Genomic DNA, 22,945 nt, shown 5'->3' with positions numbered 1-22,945 from the left:
CTATTCTGGAGTATTGCTGTGCTGTGTGGGATCCGCAACAGGTGGGACTGACGGATGACATCGAAAAAGTATAAAGAAGGGCAGCTCATTTTGTATTATCGCGAAATAGGGGAGATAGTGTCACAGACATGATACGTGAATTGGAGTGGCAATCAGTAAAACAAAGGCGTTTTTCGTTGCGACGGGATCTTCTTATGAAATTTCAATCACCAGTTTTCTCCTCCGATTGCGAAAACATTCTATTGGCACCCACCTACATAGGGAGAAATGATTATCACGATAAAATAAGAGAAATCAGGGCTCGCACAGAAATATTTAGGTGCTCGTTTTTCCCGCGTGCCGTTGGAGAGTGGAACGGTAGAGAGACAGCTTGAAGGTGGTTCATTGAACCCTCTGCCAGGCACTTCATTGTGAATAGCAGAATAATCACGTATATGTAGGCGCTTCAGCTCGGAACTTTGTCACAGGTCCAAATTGTTCCTCGGGCATGGATGTGTGTGATGCCCTTATGTTAGTTAGGTTTAAGTAGTTCTACGTCTAGGGGACTGATGACCTCAGATGTTTAGTCCTATAGTGCTTACAGCCATTTGAACCATTCACTCTCTGATATCGCCAGCGAGTTTTTGACTACAAATTTTCGTGTCCTTATTTTTAACGCAGACCCTGACAAATTTCTGTTCTAAATACTTCTACCGCGTTTCTGCGATTAATAAATTCGAGTAAATCAAAAATCTTGCCCTGAACACTTCTGCACTTACATTAAGTTATACATTTTCATTTTATAATCGGCAGGGAAAGGCTACCTTTGCATAGCTGAAAGTTAACCTATGGTGAACTACATCTAAACGAATGGCTTAGTGGGCCTACAGAGGAGTCACGGCCATAATACCAAGCACTTCCCCGACGTCACAATCTGTAGCAGAAGTTTGAAGCATGTCGAATGTCGCGGACACATCTTACATTTGTATCGACAACTACCAATTATTTCTGTACCCACATGCAAACACAATCCTTAGACATTTTTCACGATCAGATAAAACAAAGCATGCGAGAGAATTAAGATAATCTAAAAAACTGCCGGAAGATCTGACGCTTGCATTTGTTGGGCATTAAAAGTGGCTTACGGCCCAAGATTGTTGAGATCCAGCGTAATCTTTACAGACGGCCTTAGGTGCTGTAAGCACATGCAAGTAAATCAGTCGAAATATGAAAGTAACGAGCAAATACTCTCGCTACAACTGATCCCAGAGAACAATCGGTCTAGATGTACTGAATACACACATGACGGAAATAAGTCATTAGGAAGCACTAAAGAACTTAGATCAGCTGTTTGCTTTCTCATAGAAGCAGGCAAAGAACTAAGAAAATTAAAATCTTCGCACTAGCTGTATACTATGGCTGCTGTATGGAGCCACTGTTGTTGTCTTGACGAATATTAGTGTTCTTGAATACGAACTGTGGGCCAACCTCGTCTCTACAAGTGGTCTGAAGTTCTATACGTCCATCTCACATGCCGCCTCCCCATCCACTGGTATCTCACAAAGATAATGCTGTGATTGTAAGAATTGAAACTTTCATTCAGGAGGAATGTGCCACAAACATCATTCTGCTACCTGAAGAGGGTTTATTCTGCAAAGAGTATATTCATGACCGTCTCAATGTTGTTGTTGTTGTTGTTGTGGTCTTCAGTCCTGAGACTGGTTTGATGCAGCTCTCCATGCTACTCTATCCTGTGCAAGCTTCTTCATCTCCCAGTATCTACTGCAACCTACATCCTTCTGAATCTGCTTAGTGTATTCATCTCTTGGTCTCCCTCTACGATTTTTACCCTCCACACTGCCCTCCAATGCTAAATTTGTGATCCCTTGATGCCTCAAAACATGTCCTACCAACCGATCCCTTCTTCTAGTCAAGTTGTGCCACAAACTTCTCTTCTCCCCAATCCTATTCAATACCTCCTCATTAGTTACGTGATCTACCCACCTTATCTTCAGCATTCTTCTGTAGCACCACATTTCGAAAGCTTCTATTCTCTTCTTGTCCAAACTAGTTATCGTCCATGTTTCACTTCCATACATGGCTACACTCCATACAAATACTTTCAGAAACGACTTCCTGACACTTAAATCTATACTCGATGTTAACAAATTCCTCTTCTGGAGAAACGCTTTTCTTGCCATTGCCAGTCTACATTTTATATCCTCTCTACTTCGACCATCATCGGTTATTTTACTCCCCAAATAGCAAAACTCCTTTACTACTTTAAGTGTCTCATTTCCTAATCTAATTCCCTCAGCATCACCCGACTTAATTTGACTACATTCCATTATCGTCGTTTTGCTTTTGTTGATGTTCATCTTATATCCTCCTTTCAAGACACTGTCCATTCCATTCAACTGCTCTTCCAAGTCCTTTGCTGTCTCTGACAGAATTACAATGTCATCGGCGAACCTCAAAGCTTTTACTTCTTCTCCATGAATTTTAATACCTACTCCGAATTTTTCTTTTGTTTCCTTTACTGCTTGCTCAATATACAGATTAAATAACATCGGGGAGAGGCTACAACCCTGTCTTACTCCTTTCCCAACCACTGCTTCCCTTTCATGCCCCTCGACTCTTATAACTGCCATCTGGTTTCTGTACAAACTGTAAATAGCCTTTCGTTCCCTGTATTCCTCAACAATAAACGGGCCGGTTTCTATATTAACATGAATGGGGTACACATTCACGGACGGCTGGCATACGGGCCAATTGCCTCTTAAACACTGTATGTCGGGAAACAGTCCGGAAGCGTGTGTAAACTCCGCAGACAACTGTGTTGCAGATATAGTTGTATTTCATCCTACAGATAAGGTCGGTTATCGGTCATTTGAAGTGGGTACTCTTAGTCGACCTTGTACTGGCATGTGACTAACATGTCTCACGTCCTAGAATCCTCGCCAAAGCCTTGGACTGGCACTTAATCGCCCATGTCACGCTGTTGAGACTGCGAAGTGTGGATCGTGTGCTTCACTACGTCAGAGGATTGTCTTGCAAAACAAGGTCCACATAGGATTATCATAAGCTTGGTTAGTTTTGTACATTCATTCCACACCTGTGGTTAATATGCTAAACTTTATCCACCGCTATTTATAAACAACTATAGTTGTTTCAGTGCAATAATGTAATTTTTAAGGGCATCAATATCTGGTGATATGAGAATTAGTGTGGGTTTACAACAACATAAATGAAGAAATTGCACAGTTATTTTCATATTGTGAACGGGCTTTTTTAAAATAAGTTAATCATCTGTCTTGTTTCCGTTGTTTATTTAACAATACTGTGTTTCAGGATTCCGTCGCAATTGCAGCTGCCTTAGCATGTTAGTGAGGCGAAAGGAACAAAAAAGAAAAATGCTACTTGGGGCTTTCTAATGCTGTAGGCATGTTATTTGTTTAACAGAATACAATATTGAGTTGACTTAATTCTGTAATAAAATCTTCACCTGGCATTTCCCCAGAGGCAGGACGTGTCTAATAAATCACCACAAAGTAACACTGCAGCTACTCATTGCAGACTAATCTGCTTGATTAATGTCCTCTCACACACTCAAACAGGTATTTCACGAACAATGGCTGCAGCTTCAGCCACACTGGCTATCAGCTCTTCTGGAGTGGCTATCTGTCTCTCGTGCACACTCTTCATGTCCTCCACAGAAAGAAATCCATAGGATTGATTTTGGCAGAACGTGGTGGCCACGGTAATGGCTCAGTCCTCCCAAATGAAACATTTGGGGAAGACATTGTCGTAATGTTCTGATATCAACGGTAAAGGGTGCTGGAGCCCCGCCGTGGTGAAATCGAAATTGTCCGATTAATAGCGGGACGTTATCAAACATTTTGGTAGTACTTCACGTAGAAAGATGCGGTAATTTACCCCGCCGAACATGCTAGGCAGGAGATACAGCCCTATCAGGTCGTGTTAGGTAATAATTAGCACGCAAGTTAACATTAATGTTAACGTATATATTCAGTAACATCTCTAAAACAAAATTCATGACACGGCAACTTCAACACCGTTTCCGAACATCACTAGTGACCTCTAGCGCGCGAACCGTGGACCTGTGACATCTGTCAGAAAGTGTTCCGAGGAGATAAACACTATAAAATTTTGCATACGTAGTCCTCTTTACACTCTGTATATCCATTCCGTATATTACAGCTGCCTCAAGGCGTGGGTAGTGGTTAAAGTTACACAAGCAGCTAGAGAATGACACTTCACAGACCAACTCTCACGGCTATGATGTTAATGAGCCATTGTCACTGGTGCGAAAGTTAGGGCTGTTTGCCACTACAAAGCTGTTGAATATTAAAGAAAATTTAGATAATCCGGTTAAGAGACCAATGAAGAAATATCTCCATGGGTAGAGAGCTTTTAATGTCAATAAATTGGCGCCTCAGGGGTAAATCAGAATTGCCTAAACGGATTCGCGGTGTTTCATATTACAAGATGATTATCGAAAAATAACGCAAACGATTTCCTGCGAAACAGCAATAAAAGCCGCGAGAAGGATAGTACACAGTGCAGCTCTGAAGTACTAAGGAACACCATTTTAACTGGAAATAAGTTGCAAATGTATCAGTAACCAGCATTTCCTCCATAACAGTTTGCAGGAAAGCCGAAATGCAGGAAACTGTGGTAAAGGGCAAAAGAGGAAAACTGAATTGCAGCAATAGAAGCGTGGAGACGATTTCTTTTCACAGACAAGGAACAGTAAGAGTAGCGATTTCGCGAACAAAACTTTTTCATCAAATGAAAGTAACTACACGATGATTATCGCTTTAGCATTCGGAAAAGATACAGAATACTGAGCAAATCTGTAACGTGCAGCAGTCAAAGTTTAAAAAAACTAATAAGTGGCAAATTTCTCATGGAAGGTTCTACTCATCGGTGGAGTATCTGTGAGACACTCTTCGTGACAAATTACAACTGATTAGCAGCTGGAACTCGATTAGATATCTTTGTCTTCTCCGATAGTTCTATGGCTTCAAAGGGCACAGTGGGACTTCATTTAATCGATTTCTCTCTGTGAACCAGCCACCGGAACCTAGTAAACAATGACAGCCAAAAAGTTATATTACCGTGGAGGAATTGCAGTAAAAAGTATAAGATAGTGATAAAAGTATATTTCAAGGGCAAAACGACCAAATCACAGTTAACATCAACATATCGATACTAATTTGACTTAGTGTCTTCTGGACGACACGAAATGGAATAAAAAGTTGTTGTGTGCTTTGGCTCCCGGACTTCAAGTACATAGCTGTGCGCTAGCGACTTTGGAAAGATACTGAGAGGGCAACTCCTGATGAACGCATGCCATGCGTCTCTACCAGACTAGTGGGGAGGAGAAGGAAAAAGCTTATTTGATGAGTTACACTGAAGGCTTAAGTATTCTGCAAATGGCAAACTTCAGTGTCTCAATGAATAAAATCTTTGAAGTATGCTGAGGAAAAAATTTGAAAAATACGGTCAAATATTTTGTAAAACGATTTGCCTAAAAGTAAGAAATAAAACACATTAGAGAAACATTTGAAGCTCCTAGTACTCTTCAAAATTCTTGGATTCTAAAATTTCCCTGATTCTAAGCTAAACATTGAACTTAATTTTCTTAATCGGCACATAAGCTGTACATCTCCAGCACCATTCAAAGGTGTGCCAGATGTTTATGTAATCTGTTTTATTCCGAACTTTTAGAAAAATCATTTCACAAAACATTTGGCCCTTTTTTCCAGAGCTGCTTCTGTTTTCTGAGACAGCATGAATTTTAAAATATAAAATAGTATTATTTTTCTTTCTTTCTTTCTTTCTTTCTTTTCTTTCTTTCTTTTCTTTCTTTCCTCAGGCGTCATGTCTGGTCAAAAATGGAAAGTGACGCGGACCTTGATCAAGCGTGACTTCCTTTTATCTGTACGGTATATGTTATATTGCATTTAGGAACTTTCGGGTGATTGAACATGTATCAATAATTGCGGATTTCTGTAGTTGTATATATAAGTTTGGATGTAGCTGTATTGCATTGATGTACTGGTGGGTATTGTGTGGTATGACTCCTGTAGTTGATAGTATAATTGGTATAATGTCAACTTTATCCTGATGCCACATGTTCTTGAATTCCTCAGCCAGTTGGATGTATTTTTCAATTTTTTCTCCTGATTTCTTTTGTATATTTGTTGTATTGGGTATGGATGTTTCGATTAGTTGTGTTAATTTCTTCTTTTTATTGGTGAGTATGATGTCACGTTTGTTACGTGGTGTTGTTTTATGTTATAATGGTTTTGTTCCAGTATAATTTGTATTCATCATTCTCCAGTACATTTTGTGGTGCATACTTGTATGTGGGAATGTGTTGTTTTATAAGTTTATGTTCTAAGGCAAGCTGTTGATGTATTATTTTTGCTACATTGTCATGTCTTCTGGGGTATTCTGTATTTGCTAGTACTGTACACCCGCTTGTGATGTGATCTACTGTTTCTGTTTGTTGTTTGCAAAGTCTGCATTTATCTGTTGTGGTATTGGGATCTTTAATAATATGCTTTCTGTAATATCTGGTGTTTGTTTGATCCTGTATTGCAATCATGAATCCTTCCGTCTCACTGTATATATTGCCTTTTCTTAGCCATGTGTTGGATGCGTCTTGATCGATGTGTGGCTGTGTTAGATGATACGGGTGCTTGCCATGTAGTGTTTTCTTCTTCCAATTTACTTTCTTCGTATGTGTTGATGTTATGTGATCTACAGGGTTGTAGAAGTGGTTATGAAATTTCAGTGGTGTAGTCCGATGTATTTATATGAGTGATTGCTTTGTGTATTATTATTATTATTATTATTATTATTATTATTATTATTATTATTATGTAGAGCAACGGAAACTAGAGAATTTTAAATTTATGCAGTGATTAGGTATTTTTTCACATTTTATTTGCCTAACTAGCAGCAGGGGTTCGTGAAATATTTCAATTTTTCCGCAAATCACTAAGTTTTCCTTAATTAACCTGATTACTTTCAGTTGATCCTCTATTTGTACATTTCCCATTCTCCGTTTGGATATGAAAGTTCGGACCAAAATCCATTATGTAATTGTTTTCTCTCCACGTAAAAATTTGACCAAAAACGATAAATTTAACTTGCCACCGACGACGAAGTCACCAGAAATGGAGCTCGAATTCCGAAGAGGGGAAGAATGGGGAAAGGAATTGAACGTATTCTCCTTAAAAGGAATCATCCCATTATTTGTAATGCGATTTTAGGGGTCCGCGAAAATGAAGGTCCGGATACCCAGACAGGAATTTAAACCGTCGTACTCTAGAATGTGAATCCAATGTGCTAACAACTGAGGCACCTCCTTCGGCGTGAAGAAAGAGTGTAGGACTTACTTGTTAGCGGGACCGATGGCTTCCCTGAAGTAGAAGCTGATGCTAGGAATACCAGCAGCTGGTGGTGCAGTCACGTACAGCACACAGTTGTATCACACGAATCATTTGTCCAGCATGGCGTGTCACAAATGTTTTAAGATGACACACGTGAAATAACTTATTTCCCCGTGCAGTCAGTAGGGATTCCGAGAACACCGATCTTGGGACACCAAACTCGAGTTCTCCATACGTAACACTGTAAGAGCTATGAACAGAAATAACGCAGTGAAGATTTGGAAAATTGTGGTAAGTCCCTACGGGACCAAACTGCTAAGGTCATCGGTCCCTAGAGGGGGGGGGGGGGGGGGGCGCACGCGCACCACCGACGGGGAAGCCACGCGGCCTGGTGAATTCAGTGTTTGTTCTCGAAGAGCTTTCGGTTTACTACAGTACCAATTTCAGCTCAGTACTAGTGAAATACGTCCATGATGCACATCTTGACATGCCTGCTATGAGACCGATGAACACAGCGCATCACATTCTATTGGAGAAATAGTCTACAGATACCAACCTGGGTGTCTCCCAGATAAGTGTAATGGTTCTGGATGATGTTAGAAGCAACATTACAAGTATTGCAGGGAAGATCAACTGCTGCCACTTCGTCAGATAGGTTTAAGGGCTCGAGGTATTCTCTCTCCTTAAGGCACCTCCACATGTCATATTTCAGCATAACAATGCCTTGGCAATTTGTGAGGTGGAATGTGCAAACATTTATTGGAAAACTACAGGTATCGCTTTATGGTTGGCCTGCACGTCTGCTGGACATGTCAACTATACGACACGTCTGGGATATTTTGGTCAGCAACTTGTTCGTCGCGGTCTTCAATCGATCACTGTTTATGCACAATGAATGTGTGTGCAAACTGTGCAAAGGGAGGTTCTCATGGGTTATATCCAGGATCACTGATTGTTCAGCACGATGTTTGCAGACAGACTGCTGGAAGTAGCCGTCCTCAGGCTGCTGCCTCGGAGTGTAGCGGCAGTGGGGAGTCTGGTGCGTCCCATGGTACACCCCAGGTGTTACATGCTTCACCCCCTGTCCCTGCTGTCGAGACATCTTCCCGAAGGGGAGTGGCGAGTTCAGCGCCGTTCTCGGCGCACGAGGCGGAGGGTAAATGTGGAGGCTGGCTGTGCGGCATCACCCGCTCTGCCTGTGAGTGGACATGTGGCTGCTCCTTCAGCAAGGTCCGAGCAGGCACACGGGGGAGGGGTTTATTAGTTACTGGGAGCTCCAACGTTAGGCGGGTGATGGAGCCCCTTAGGGAAATGGCGGAAAGGTCGGGGAAGAAGGCCAGTGTTCACTCTGTCTGCTTGTCGGGGGGTCTCATCTGAGATGTGGAGGAGGCCCTGCCGGCAGCGATAGAGAGCACTGGGTGCACCCGACTGCAAATTGTTGCTCATGTCTGCACCAATGACTCCTGCCGTCTGGGTTCAGAGGTCATCCTCAGTTCGTACAGGCGGTTGGCGGAATTTGTGAAGGCGGAAAGCCTCGCTCGCGGGGTGGAATCAGAGCTAACTATTCGTAGTATCGTTCCCAGAACCGATCGCGGTCCTCTGGTTTGGAGCCGAGTGGAAGGCTTAAACCAGAGGCTCAGACGATTCTGCGGAGATCTGGGGTGCAAATTTCTCGACCTCCGCTGTCGGGTGGAGAAATATAGGGTCCCCCTGAATAGGTCAGGCGTGCACTACACGCCAGAAGCGGCTACAAGGATAGCGGAGTACGTGTGGAGTGCACATGGAGGTTTTTTAGGTTAGAGAATTTCCTTCCTAGGCCCGACAAGACGCCTCCTGAGACGCGGCAAGGTAGGAGTAGGGAAAATGCAACAGGGAATAACAATATTAATGTGCTAATAGTAAACTACAGGAGCGTCTATAGAAAGGTCCCAGAACTGCTCTCATTAATAAACGGTCACAACGCCCATATAGTACTAGGGACAGTAAGTTGGCTGAAACCAGAAGTAAACAGTAATGAAATACTGAACTCAAATTGGAATGTATACCGCAGAGACAGGCTGGACAGTGAAGGGTGAGGCGTGTTTATAGCGATAAGAAGTGCAATAGTATCGAAGAAAATTGACGGAGATCCGAAATGTGAAATGATTTGGGTGAAGGTCACGGTTAAAGCAGGCTCAGACGTGGTAATTGGATGTGTCTATAGGCCCCCTGGCTCAGCAGCTGTTGTGGCTGAGCACCTGAAGGATAATTTGGAAAATATTTCGAGTAGAATTCCCCACCATGTTATAGTTCTGGGTGGAGATTTTAATTTGCCGGATATAGACTGGGAGACTCAAACGTTTATAACGGGTGGTGGGGACAAAGAATCCAGTGAAATTTTAAGTGCATTATCTGAAAACTACCTTGAGCAGGTAAACAGAGAACCGACTCGTGGCGATAACATATTAGACCTTCTGGTGACAAACAGACCCGAACTATTTGAAACAGTTAACGCAGAACAGGGACTCAGCAATCATAAAGCGGTTACTGCATCGATGATTTCAGCCGTAAATATAAATATTAAAAAAGGTAGGAAGATTTTTCTGTTTGCAAAAGTGATAAGAAGCAGATTTAATAGTACTTAACGGCACAACACAAAAGTTTATTTCAAGTACAGATAGTGTTGAGGATCAGTGGACAAAGTTCAAAACCATCGTACAATATGCATTAGATGAGTATGTGCCAAGCAAGATCGTAAGAGATGGAAAAGAGCCACCGCGGTACTACAACCGAGTTAGAAAACTACTGCGGAAGCAAAGGGAACTTCGCAGCAAACATAAACATAGCCAAAGCCTCCAGACCAACAAAAATTACGCGAAGCGAAATGTAGTGTGAGGAGGGCTATGCGAGAGGCGTTCAATGAATTCGAAAGTAAAGTTCTATGTACTGACTTGGCAGAAAGTCGTAAGAAATTTTGGTCTTATGTCAAAGCGGTAGGTGGATCAAAACAAAATGTCCAGACACTCTGTGACCAAAATGGTACTGAAACAGAGGATGACAGACTAAAGGCCGAAATACTAAATGTCTTTTTCCAAAGCTGTTTCACAGAGGAAGACTGCACTGTAGTTCCTTCTCTAGATTGTCGCACAGATGACAAAATGGTAGATATCGAAATAGACGACAGAAGGATACAGAAACAATTAAAATCGCTCAAAAGAGGAAAGGCCGCTGGACCTGATGGGGTACCAGTTCGATTTTGCACAGAGTACGCGAAGGAACTTGCACCCCTTCTTGCAGCGGTGTACCGTAGGTCTCTAGAAGAGCGTAGCGTTCTAAAAGACTGGAAAAGGGCACAGTTCATCCCAGTTTTCAAGAAGGGACGTCGAACAGATGTGCAGAACTATAGACCTATATCTCTAACGTCGATCAGTTGTAGAATTTTGGAACACTTATGTTAGAGTGTAATGACTTTTCTGGAGACTAGAAATCTACTCTGTAGGAATCAGCATGGATTTCGAAAAAGTCGATCGTGTGAAACCCAGCTCGCGCTATTCGTCCACGAGACTCAGAGGGCCATAGACACGGGTTCACAGGTGTTTCTTGACTTCCGCAAGGCGTTCGATACAGTTCCCCACAGTCTTTTAATGAACAAAGTAAGAGCATATGGACTATCAGACCAATTGTGTGATTTGGATTGAAGAGTTCCTAGATAACAGAACGCAGCATGTCATTCTCAATGGAGAGAAGTCTTCCGAAGTAAGAGTGATTTCAGGTGTGCCCCAGGGGAGTGTCGTAGGACCGTTGCTATTCACGGTATACATAAATGACCTTGTAGATAACATCGGAAGTTCACTGAGGCTTTTTGTGGATGATTCTGTAGTATATCGAGAGGTTATAACAATGGAAAGTTGTACTGAAATGCAGGAGGATCTGCAACGAATTGACGCATGGTGCAGGGAATGGCAATTGAATCTCAATGTAGACAAGTGTAATGTGTTGCAAATACATAGAAAGAAAGATCCTTTATCATTTAGCTACATTATAGCAGGTCAGCAACTGGAAGCAGTTAATTCCGTGAATTATCTGGGAGTAGGCATTAGGAGTGATTTAAAATGGAATGATCATATAAAGTTGATCGTCGGTAAAGCAGATGCCAGACTGAGATTCATTGGAAGAATCCTAAGGAAATGCAATCCGGAAACAAAGGAAGTAGGTTACAGTACGCTTGTTCGCCAACTGCTTGAATATTGCTCACCAGTGTGGGATCCGTACCAGATAGGGTTCATAGAAGAGATAGAGAAGATCCAATGGAAAGCAGTGAGCTTCGTTACAGGATCATTTAGTAATCGCGAAAATGTTACGGAGATGATAAACTCCAGTGGAAGACTCTGCAGGAGAGACGCTCAGTAGCTCGGTACGGGCTTTTGTTGAAGTTTCGAGAACATACCGTCACAGAGGAGTCAAGCAGTATATTGCTCCCTCCTACGTATATCTCGCAAAGAGACCATGAGGATAAAATCAGAGAGATTAGAACCCACACAGAGGCATACCGACAATCCTTCTTTCCACGAACAACGAGAGACTGGAACAGAAGGGAGAACCCACAGAGGTACTCAAGGTACCCTCTGCCACACACCGTGAGGTGGCTTGCGGAGTATGGATGTAGATGTAGATCTCATCCTGTAAACTTTCCGGATTTCTGGGCTAATCTGGAGTGACGTGGCGTTCATTTTGTTCAACATGTGCAGAAGGGTCGTAAACACAATGACACTGATACTGGCGCCTTTAGTCTGGCTTTCAAGGGAGATTCTCTCCCAGAGGTGGTCAAGGTTATGTTACAGATGCGACGTGAAGCTGTACGTCGCACTACCCATGATGTGCTTTCGGTGCTTTTATTTTGGGCATATGTCTTCCCACTGTGCAGCTGACCCTCTGTGTGGCGACTGTGGACATCCGCTCCTCTCCACTCCTCTCAGGCTGGAAGCCTAGTACTGCATCTCAACCATGAGATGCCCCGTCTGTGCACCTCAAGGTCACCTGCTCTCTTTCAGTTCCAGATCGTGCAGAAGATTCCTGTCCCTCTGTGCCCTGCCCCCCTCCACCTCTGAAAGAGAAGATACATAACTCCCAGGACATGCCGCCACCCACCCCCCACCACCCCCAATGCCTACAGAGGTGCCATCTCCGCTCTCGCAATCTGGTGTGTTATTCATGGATGTCACCCCATCCTTGATGTTAACGACCACTGACTGACATGACCTCTCCTCAGTTTTTTTGTGTCTACCCTGGGCTGTTACCACATGATAATCCAGTGAAATTACAACAGATATTATCGTCACTTACGGAAAAAACAAAAAGTTGTTTCCTATTATTCTGCATTCTGTCTTGCTCTTCAAGAAAAGCACTCTGTGATGACCACTCTCCAACGTTCAGTGGTCATCAGGCGTTCTGTCGGGAATGTGCCGGCCCCGGAATAGCATCTGGAGGGGGTCTGCACTTTGGTTCGCACTGATATCATTAGTGTCTGGATATCCCTTCGTACCAACCTGGAAGCAATAGTGATAAGAGTGCAGACGACTACAGCAATCACAGTTTTCAATGTCTGCCTCCCTCCAGGTAGGCCACTTCCTTTCGTTGAACTGTCTGCCTTAACACAGCAACTCTAGACCCTGTATCTTCTCCTTCGGGAATTCAGCGCACACCACCTTCTGTGGGGGAGTGTCACTTCGATAGGTAGGTGTCTTGTAATTAACCAACTCATTACAGACTTCGATTTGTCTCCTCAATGACGGTTACCCTGCCCACTTCAGTGCTGCTCATGGCACCTTCTCTGCTATCGATCTTGCGATCTCCTCCCCTGCTTGATGTGGCTTCCCTACATTGGTCACCCCATGATCATCTTCATGACAGTGACCACTTTCCGATGATTCTATCGTTCTCCTTCCGCCGCCAGGCAGACAGGCCTCCACTCTGAGCATTCCGCAGGGCCAATTGGCCATTATATACGTCTGCTATGCACTTCATCACCTCTCTTTCGAACTGCGTTAATGCGATCGGGCAGGGCGTCTGTGTCACTAGTCTTCATGCGGCTGGCACTGCTATCCACCTATCCAAAAGTCCCCCTCGTCGTCGATCAGTACCACGGTTGGCAAAGGACGTAGCAATCAATGTCCAACACTGCCGACAGATGCTGCAGCGATTTAAGCGGCATCTTTCAGACAGACCACCTCGCTTTTAAGCATCTCCGTGCTAAGGCTTGCTACTTTATGAAGCAGAATAAAAAGAAATACTGGGAGCGCTATGTTTCTCCCCTGGGGCTGTATGCCTCTTCATTGCACATTCGGACCAAGCTCTGTAGCCTTCTTGGCTGCCAGTGAAAATGAACTGTCCAGGACCTTATCCTCAAAGGGGCTCCGTGTGTTGATACATTGATTCTTCCAGAGCACCTCATGACACACTTTGCGACAGCATCAGCGTCCTCTTCCTATACTGATACCTTTTCCTGGCAGAAATGCCGTGTTGAACAGACCCCTCTCTGTTACAACCCCCACCAAACTGAACCCTATAATGAACCCTTCACTGAATGGGCATTCTTGCAGACTCTTACCTCTTCACATAATACGACCCCAGGCCTGAATTCCATCCAAAACCAGATGATCCAACACTTAGATACTCCCCAGAGGCAACATCTGCTCAGGGTCTTCAGCCGCATTTGGCTCATAATTGCCTTCCCCTTGCAATGGTATAGTTATTCCTGTTCTTAAACCCGGGAAGAACCTAATATCTCTCGACAGCTACTGCCCAATTAGCCTGACGAATGTACTTTGTAAACTCCTTGAAGATTATTAGCTTTCGATCATGTTAGGTACTCGAATCTTGGGACCTATTGTCCCTGTATCAGTGTGGCTTCCAGGAAGGACGATCTCCAACTGGCCATTTACTCAGATTTGAAACTGCAAACTGCTGGGCTTTTTTACTAACTGCCAGCACCTTGTCGCAGTCTTCTTTGGTCTACATATGGCATACGACATGGTTTGGCGTCATCACATTTCAGTTACTCTCCATGACTGTGGCTTTTACGGTCCCCTTCAGATTTTTATCCACGAGTTTTTATCCCACAGGCTCTTCCAGGTTCGAGTTAGTACTTGACTGAGCACCCCACAGTGTCAGGAGAATTGTATCTCACAGGATTGTGTGTTAAGTGTCACACTCTTTCTCATAGCCACCAATGGGCTTGTAACCTCTGTTTTGGTCTATGGTTATCCCAGCGTTGTATGCCAACGATTTTTACATCTGCTGAGAGCTGGTTCCAAGGCCCCATCCTACCGGCTTCTGCATAGGCTGCCTCCCGTGGCTTCCAGTTTTCTCCCTCCAAAACGTGAGTTACGCATTTTTGTCGTCGACCCACAGTACATTGCGATCCATAACTTTATTTAGGCGACCAGCTCCTAGATGTTGTAGCACAGTCCCGTTTCTTGGGCCTCATTTTTGATGAGAAGCTGATGTGGCTGCCCCATATTTACCACCTGAAGACTAAATGCATGTGGAAGCTTAATGCTCTCCACCTCCTGACCATGCATCTTGGGGGTGCAGACCGTGGTACTATCTACTCTTCTCCAGTTTTACAATGCTCTGATCTTTTCTGGAATAATTATGGTGGTCAAGTTTATGACTCAGCAGCTCCTTCCACTCTGAAAATACTTGACCTTGTTCACCATTGTGGGGTGCATCTGGCTATTGGTGCCCTTCCCACTAGCCCCATTGACAGTCTCCTAGGAGAAGTGGGTGTTCCCCCTCTACAAATAAGACAAGAGTCAACTCTTGGTTTCCTACGCAATCGCCATTCGCCGATTCCCTGACCATCCCGTGTACCCTGCCCTCTTAGTAAACGAGGGATGTCTCCATCATAACAGCCACCCACAGGTGGGATTGCTAGTTGGCATGTGTGTCGCTACCCCCCCCCCCCCCCCACCGTCAGGATCTCCACCGCCACTCACACTGGAATGTGCCCCATGTACTTCCTCTCACACTGCCACCCTTTGGATGATGCCTAGACTGTGGATTAATACCGACCTTTTCCAGGGTCCTAAGGTCTCAATCACCCCTGTGGTCTTTCGGCATCTTGTAAATTTCATCCTTGCAGAGTTCCAGGTCGCTACCATCTTCTACACTGATGGTTCTAAGACGACAGATAAGGCAGGATACGCTTTCACGTCTCCTACTGCCTTAGAACACCATTTACTATTGGGATCACGTTGTGTGTTCAGTCAAGCTGCTGATAATTAACAGGACCCTCCATTTTTTTACACGGGCCTCCCTCCACAGTGTTCTAATGTGTACAGATTCAATGAACAGCCTGTGGGCTATCGACCAATGCTCCTTTCATCACCCTTTTGTATCTGTTATCCATGACCATCTTTCTGTCTTCAGCCATGCCACCTGCTCAGTTGTCTTTCTCTGGGTCCCACGTCATGTGGTCATCCCAGGCAATGAAATGGCTGACCATTTGGCTAGAGAAGCACATACTTACCCCATTCCCTTTCATGATTCCAGCTGTGGATATGCAGATCTCAAATCTCTCTTTGACCAAATGATACCTGAAATGATATCTGGTGCACTGCTGCTCTCAGTAACAAATTGTGCACAATCAAAGAGACTACTGCAATTTGGCGCTCTTTCTTCCCCTTCTCTCAGAAGGCATCCACAGTCTTACGCTGTGCACACATTGGTCATGCCAAGCTTGCTCAATGTTTTCTCTTGTGTAACGATCCACCCCCACAGTGTGGTTGTGGAGCTGGACTGATGGTATTTTACATATTAGTGAATGTCACCTTCTTTTGGCTTTTCATAGTATGCATAGTCTTCAGATTCCTTAATGTTAATATAAGCAGATGATTCATGGATGGTTGAACTTTTCCCTAGTTTCCTCCATGAAAGCGGATTTTATTTTCAGTTGTAAGGTTTTGTTTTATTCCTGGAGGAGGGATGGGCTGATGTCATTGCGGTCTCTATTCATGTTTTCTGTTTTCTCGGTCTGGGACCCATGACCACTCCCCTGTGCAAAGACTGCTGTTTTATCCCTCTGTGTTTTCCAGTTTTTAGATATGGTGTACCCTTTTATGTCTTACACTGTGTGTGTTTTAACTTCCTTTAACCTGTCTGACTGGATCTGTCCCCTTTCAGTGGACCCCCTCTCTTCTGCGTGTCACTTTGTACTGGCGGGATTGATGATGTCGCCGTTTAGTCCCATAATTTCAATCAATCAGTCAGTCAATGTCTCTGACTTTTTTGGATCCAGATATACACACATCAAAAAAAATTTTTGCATCACCTCGGTTCCGAGAGTTCCGGATCCTGTACAGAAAACTTGAATAGAGATTAATATAAACATCATTTCCGCTCTTTATATTGCTCATGAAAGCCACACATTGCATGTTGTACCACCATACAGCGAGACCTTCAGTGGTGGTGGTCCAGCTTGCTGTACACACTGGTATCTCTAATACTCAGTAGCATGTCGTCCTGCATTGATGCAGGACTGTATTCATCGTGGCATACGATCAACACGTTAATCAAGGCACTGTTGATAAAGATTGTCCCACTCCTCAACGGCGATTTGATGTAGATCCTTCAGAGTGGTTGGCAGGTCACGTCGTCCATAAACAGCCCTTTTGCAATCTATCCCTGGGATAATCGGTAGGGTTCCTGTCTATAAAACATTGTGCCCATTCTAGTCGAGCAATGTGGTTATCCTGGACGGAGTCATTCACAAGATGTGCACGATGGGGGCGCAAACTGTCGTCCATGAAGAAGAATAGTTCTGGGCAGGGGCGCACATACTGGGGCGATACTGGGGTTCTTGTGCCAGTAAATTTTCTAAATGTTAGCTGAAAAATGAGTTTTAACGTTTTTAAGCATTTTAGTCACATGATCAACATTAGACCCCCTAAAACTGGACTCTCGATAACTCAACACTCTGGGGAAACTCGACAAGCCTGACACATTTTTTGGCTTTGAAAAAAAGAAGCAAAACACACACACACACACTGTATTTTTGTAAAAAAGCTAATTTAATTTACAGTAATAATCGTGCTTATAGACTATTGCAGAGCAGTGAGTATACAACTCTGAAAAGACTGAAATTATATTTAAATAAATCCTAAACTATCATTAAAAGAATAAAACATAAAATATTGCTATTGCACAGTAATAGCACTTTGATTAATAAGTGAAATAGCTAATTTAAGCTTACTTTGAATAAGGATCAGGGTTCATTAAATAAAAACAATATCTCAAAGTTAATGCTTTAATACAGTTAATAAAGTTAATACAGTATGCCTAAAACTTTGTCAAAAAATATGTAAATAGCAGGTTTTAATTGGGTCTTACACTCTAAAAATATTTGAAAATAACTAATACAATTCATATTCTTGCCATGTATATTTGATCAACAAAGACCTCTGGACTCAATTGATTTTTCCAAATCTGTTTCACCTCTGTTTACTAAAAGCAAGTACTCTTGTCCAACTGCAATGACCTGTGAGTGTCCAGTTGAAGCAAACCGCTCAGTAAAGCAAGAGTGCACTGTTTCACAAACTTAAATGTAAATAGCTTTGTAGTATTCCTTCGGGGTTTTGAGAGTGTGTGGTGAGCTAGCTTCGTTGTTTTCATACTTCTTCGGTATACTTAGATTCCGAGGAAGCGAAGGATCATCAACTTGTGAAGGTTTTTCTTTTAAACACAAGTCCCAAAAGTGTTCAGAACTATCACGCCTTCCATTCAATATACAAATCAAGCCCTCATATTTTTTCCAGATCAGCAACACTTAGATGAGGGCATTGAATTTTTTCATCGACATCCTGTACTGGGCTCATTGCATGGCAATAAAGACGTAAAAATAAATGTCTTGAATTGTAGCATTGACTCAAGGTAGCCTGCACATTTGTAACCTGCCTCTGTTTTGACCTCTGCAGAAAATGTTTCAAAAAACTGTATAAGTTCTTAAAAGTTTTTCAATATTCTCAAGATACTAGAAGCTCGCATAGTCCATTGAGTCAGTCAAAGGGGTTGTAGACCAGCTTGGTCGTTGGTTCTCTCACAGCATATGCTTCTGAAAAGTCTCATCCTTTTGTTGGATTCCCTTACGGTGTTTATTAAGTCTTTGGCTAAAGCCATTATATTCCTCATAGATGTAAGATGGTGGAGACTGTCTACAACTGCCAAGTCTAAACTGTAGGCAGTTCAATGCACATAACGTGCTTTTGGTTGTATATCCAAAACGTTTTTACTCCTTTGAACTTACCTCTCATATTCGAGGTACCATCGTAGCACTGTCCTCTTGAGTTACCCATTGACAAAGACGAGCAAAAACGTCTTTTAAAATACTAAACAGAGTTTGTGATTCAATGTTGGTGGTCTCGTATAAGCCAATAAAGCCTTCGTTGATAATTAGGGAATCATCGACAGTACGAATACAAAATGGCACTTCTTCGTGAATCGAAGAATCACTTGCTTCGTCGACCATAATAGAAAAATGTTCAGTTTTTTTTATTGAAGCCAATACCTTTCTCAACACAGACTTTCCAAGTAGATCAATGATCTCGTTTTGAATATCGTGGGATGTCCACTTACACCCCGAGCGCCCTAACCAATCGTTAAACTCCGGTATGTCATTCTTTCGGAGTTCCAACAATTGAAAAAAAATTGAGTTTACATATTCATGCCGTCTACTTGGTAGTCCTTGTCGGCATAGAAATTGCACAGTAGTAAAAATTGTCTCCAGAGCTAAACGGCCTTGCTTCGTATCACTATCTGTTCATTCAACTGGGAGGCCATATTTTGTTAGTGTTAGAATTTAGTTCCAGAACACCTTGTTTAGGCGTAAACGTGTTTTGATGAAGATGGAATTTTTCCAAAACCTTTTTCCAGTTAGAAAACCCTATGGAAGTAAATGCATCTTCTTTTTTTGAAGAGAATTTTAATAGATTTTTAGCACCTGCCTCTTTGCAGGTTTTGCAAACAACTTTTTCAGTAGATGCTTCATATTCTTGCCATGTATATTTGATCAACAAAGACCTCTGGAATTTTCTTCCCTTACCGGATTGTCCAGGTTTCGGCTGTGAACGGTTCTCGCCTGAAGACTACGAAGCAATTGATGACAATAATTGTTGGACTTTGAACTTCAGTATCAACTTCCAAGCACGTCTTTTTGATAACAAATTTATCTATTGCAAACTTAATTCACAATTCACCAAGAGACTAAAGGAAAAATATAGTCATAAAATAGTCCACTACACACTGAAGTCGGAACACTAAACACATCTGCAGCATGCGCTGAATGAAACTATCCACACTGAATGACTGAGAGAGAGGGTTGGGCTTTATATAGCCGAGGCGTCGTAATATCTCGAAGCGCCAAAGCGACGTGAGGCGGATAGTTCCAGACGCTTCTGCTCCAGTCCTTTTGATGTCGCCGCGGCCGCAACGGTGGCCCGCCGGCTCTAGACTTTACCCGATGGTTCACGAACCGGGACAAGTTCTTAGTGTGCCCGCAGCACCGGAACCCTATCATGATTCACACCACTCGTTTTCAGTTAACCTGCTTACTACCACAATAATTGTTTTAACTAATTACTGAATGTATTTTAAAAGGTAATTATCGTCAAACAAGGAAAATAAATTCCAACATAATTTTGTGATTTTTCAAAGCATACAACATCGAATTTTTGAGGGGGCTCGTGCCCCCTCAGGCTCCATGGAGTCGGCGCCTATGGTTCTGGGAACTTGCGATATGTAAAGGAACTAGAGTCCCTCAGGGATCGGTTCTGAGTGTAATCCTGTTTGCTATATACATCAATGGTATCATAAATAGTGGGCCACAAAGTGTCGGTCACTTTGTGGACGAGCTTTGCCCGTACTGTGCCTCTGCATCACTGCACACTGCTGAGTGCCAACTTCAGGAGGCTGTGTGGAGAGTAAAAGACTGGGCCCTGAATCATGCCTGTAAATTTTCTCCTGCAAAATCATGAGCTGTGCATTTTTGCCAACTTCGGGCTGTGCACTCGCGCCTAGAAATTAACCTTGGTGACTGTTTATCTGAACCTTTCAATTATTAGGTATTTTGACAAGCAGCTAACTTGGCTGCCACATGTTCGCTGGCTCAAGGTAATTTGCGTGGAGAAGCTAAATGCTCCCCGTTTTCTTAGTAACTCCTCATGGGGCGCGAAGCACATAGTTCTGAGATTTTACAAAGCGCTTATTTTATGTCACTTGGACTGTGAATGTGTTGCCTAATGGGTTGGCAGCACCGTCTGTACTGAGCTTGCTGGACCTTGTTCATCATACTGGACTGCAGCTGGGAACGGCGGTCTTCCATATGAGCCCTGTTGACAGCCTCCTGGTGGAAGCCAGTGTCCCACTGTTTTTGATTAGATGACCGCAGCTTTTGGTAAACTCCACAGTCGCAATCTGTCAGACGCTTACTCATCCATGTCACTCAACTCTGTTCTACAGCCAACAGTTCATACTGGTTGTGCATCACCCAAAATTAGATAGACCAGCTGGGATCTGACTTGATACAGGACAGCGTACTGATCATTGGGGGGGGAACAGGGAGCTGTCAAGAGGGAGCACTAGCAAGAGAGAGTAAAGGAGGTTGTTGAGGTCCTTCAGTACAGCGATTAAATGGTCCACTAACGTGTGGCATACATCATTCCAGGTATCTCGGAAAGATGCCATTGTGTTGGGCTGACTATGCATTGGCCACACGACTCGCCCACGAGTTCCATCTGCGTCAGGAGGATCCTTATCACTGCAGCTGCTGTAGTCTAATGACGACAGGGCATGTTCTTGTTGACTGCACCCTGCTGTCTGACCTGCAGCACAGTCTCAGCTTGCTTATCTCACTACCTCAGATTCTTGCAGATGATGAGACAGTAACTAGCAAAGTGTTGCATTTCCTGATTATAATACTCCCCCCTCACCTTGCTGTGTCTTTGGACCCTCTTGCCCAAGATGCTGTCTGGGTTATCTATATTTTCTTTAACTTATCGTGTTAAAACTACTGTCACACCCTTTTTCAAACTCTTCGACTTTCATATATAGAAGGAGCAGCAAAGTCCCTACCTTTTCTCTTTTTACTTGTTTACCCTCACGAAATGAAGGGACTGATGGTCCAGTACTTTATTCCCCTTAAACACACCACTACCACCACCTTTTTCCACCACCTTTTTCCACCACCTTTTTCCACCACCTTTTTCCACCACCTTTTTCCACCACCTTTTTCCACCACCTTTTTCCACCACCTTTTTCCACCACCTTTTTCCACCACCTTTTTCCACCACCTTTTTCCACCACCTTTTTCCACCACCTTTTTCCACCACCTTTTTCCACCACCTTTTTCCACCACCTTTTTCCACCACCTTTTTCCACCACCTTTTTCCACCACCTTTTTCCACCACCTTTTTCCACCACCTTTTTCCACCACCTTTTTCCACCACCTTTTTCCACCACCTTTTTCCACCACCTTTTTCCACCACCTTTTTCCACCACCTTTTTCCACCACCTTTTTCCACCACCTTTTTCCACCACCTTTTTCCACCACCTTTTTCCACCACCTTTTTCCACCACCTTTTTCCACCACCTTTTTCCACCACCTTTTTCCACCACCTTTTTCCACCACCTTTTTCCACCACCTTTTTCCACCACCTTTTTCCACCACCTTTTTCCACCACCTTTTTCCACCACCTTTTTCCACCACCTTTTTCCACCACCTTTTTCCACCACCTTTTTCCACCACCTTTTTCCACCACCTTTTTCCACCACCTTTTTCCACCACCTTTTTCCACCACCTTTTTCCACCACCTTTTTCCACCACCTTTTTCCACCACCTTTTTCCACCACCTTTTTCCACCACCTTTTTCCACCACCTTTTTCCACCACCTTTTTCCACCACCTTTTTCCACCACCTTTTTCCACCACCTTTTTCCACCACCTTTTTCCACCACCTTTTTCCACCACCTTTTTCCACCACCTTTTTCCACCACCTTTTTCCACCACCTTTTTCCACCACCTTTTTCCACCACCTTTTTCCACCACCTTTTTCCACCACCTTTTTCCACCACCTTTTTCCACCACCTTTTTCCACCACCTTTTTCCACCACCTTTTTCCACCACCTTTTTCCACCACCTTTTTCCACCACCTTTTTCCACCACCTTTTTCCACCACCTTTTTCCACCACCTTTTTCCACCACCTTTTTCCACCACCTTTTTCCACCACCTTTTTCCACCACCTTTTTCCACCACCTTTTTCCACCACCTTTTTCCACCACCTTTTTCCACCACCTTTTTCCACCACCTTTTTCCACCACCTTTTTCCACCACCTTTTTCCACCACCTTTTTCCACCACCTTTTTCCACCACCTTTTTCCACCACCTTTTTCCACCACCTTTTTCCACCACCTTTTTCCACCACCTTTCAGCTTTTTCTTGCATTACTTCGACAACACGGTTGCTGGATGTTAAGACTTTCTTCACCTTAGGGTTCTCAGATGAAATGTGT

The 22,945-nt window shown here is 43.4% G+C and overlaps 1 protein-coding gene across 1 annotated transcript in view; it reads right to left on the bottom strand.

Moving 5' to 3' along the window:
* LOC126184384 (axoneme-associated protein mst101(2)-like) overlaps positions 1-22,945 on the bottom strand; it is a 35,640-nt gene that overhangs the window by 11,059 nt on the left and 1,636 nt on the right. The window contains exon 2 of the mRNA XM_049926769.1: positions 21,533-22,832. Within this exon, the coding sequence (XP_049782726.1) occupies positions 21,533-22,832 (1,300 nt within the window). The remainder of the gene's footprint in view (positions 1-21,532; positions 22,833-22,945) is intronic.

Source organism: Schistocerca cancellata, chromosome 4, assembly GCF_023864275.1.
Source record: "Schistocerca cancellata isolate TAMUIC-IGC-003103 chromosome 4, iqSchCanc2.1, whole genome shotgun sequence".
Lineage (NCBI taxonomy): Eukaryota > Metazoa > Arthropoda > Insecta > Orthoptera > Acrididae > Schistocerca > Schistocerca cancellata.
This window is presented reverse-complemented; position numbering and strand designations above follow the sequence as displayed.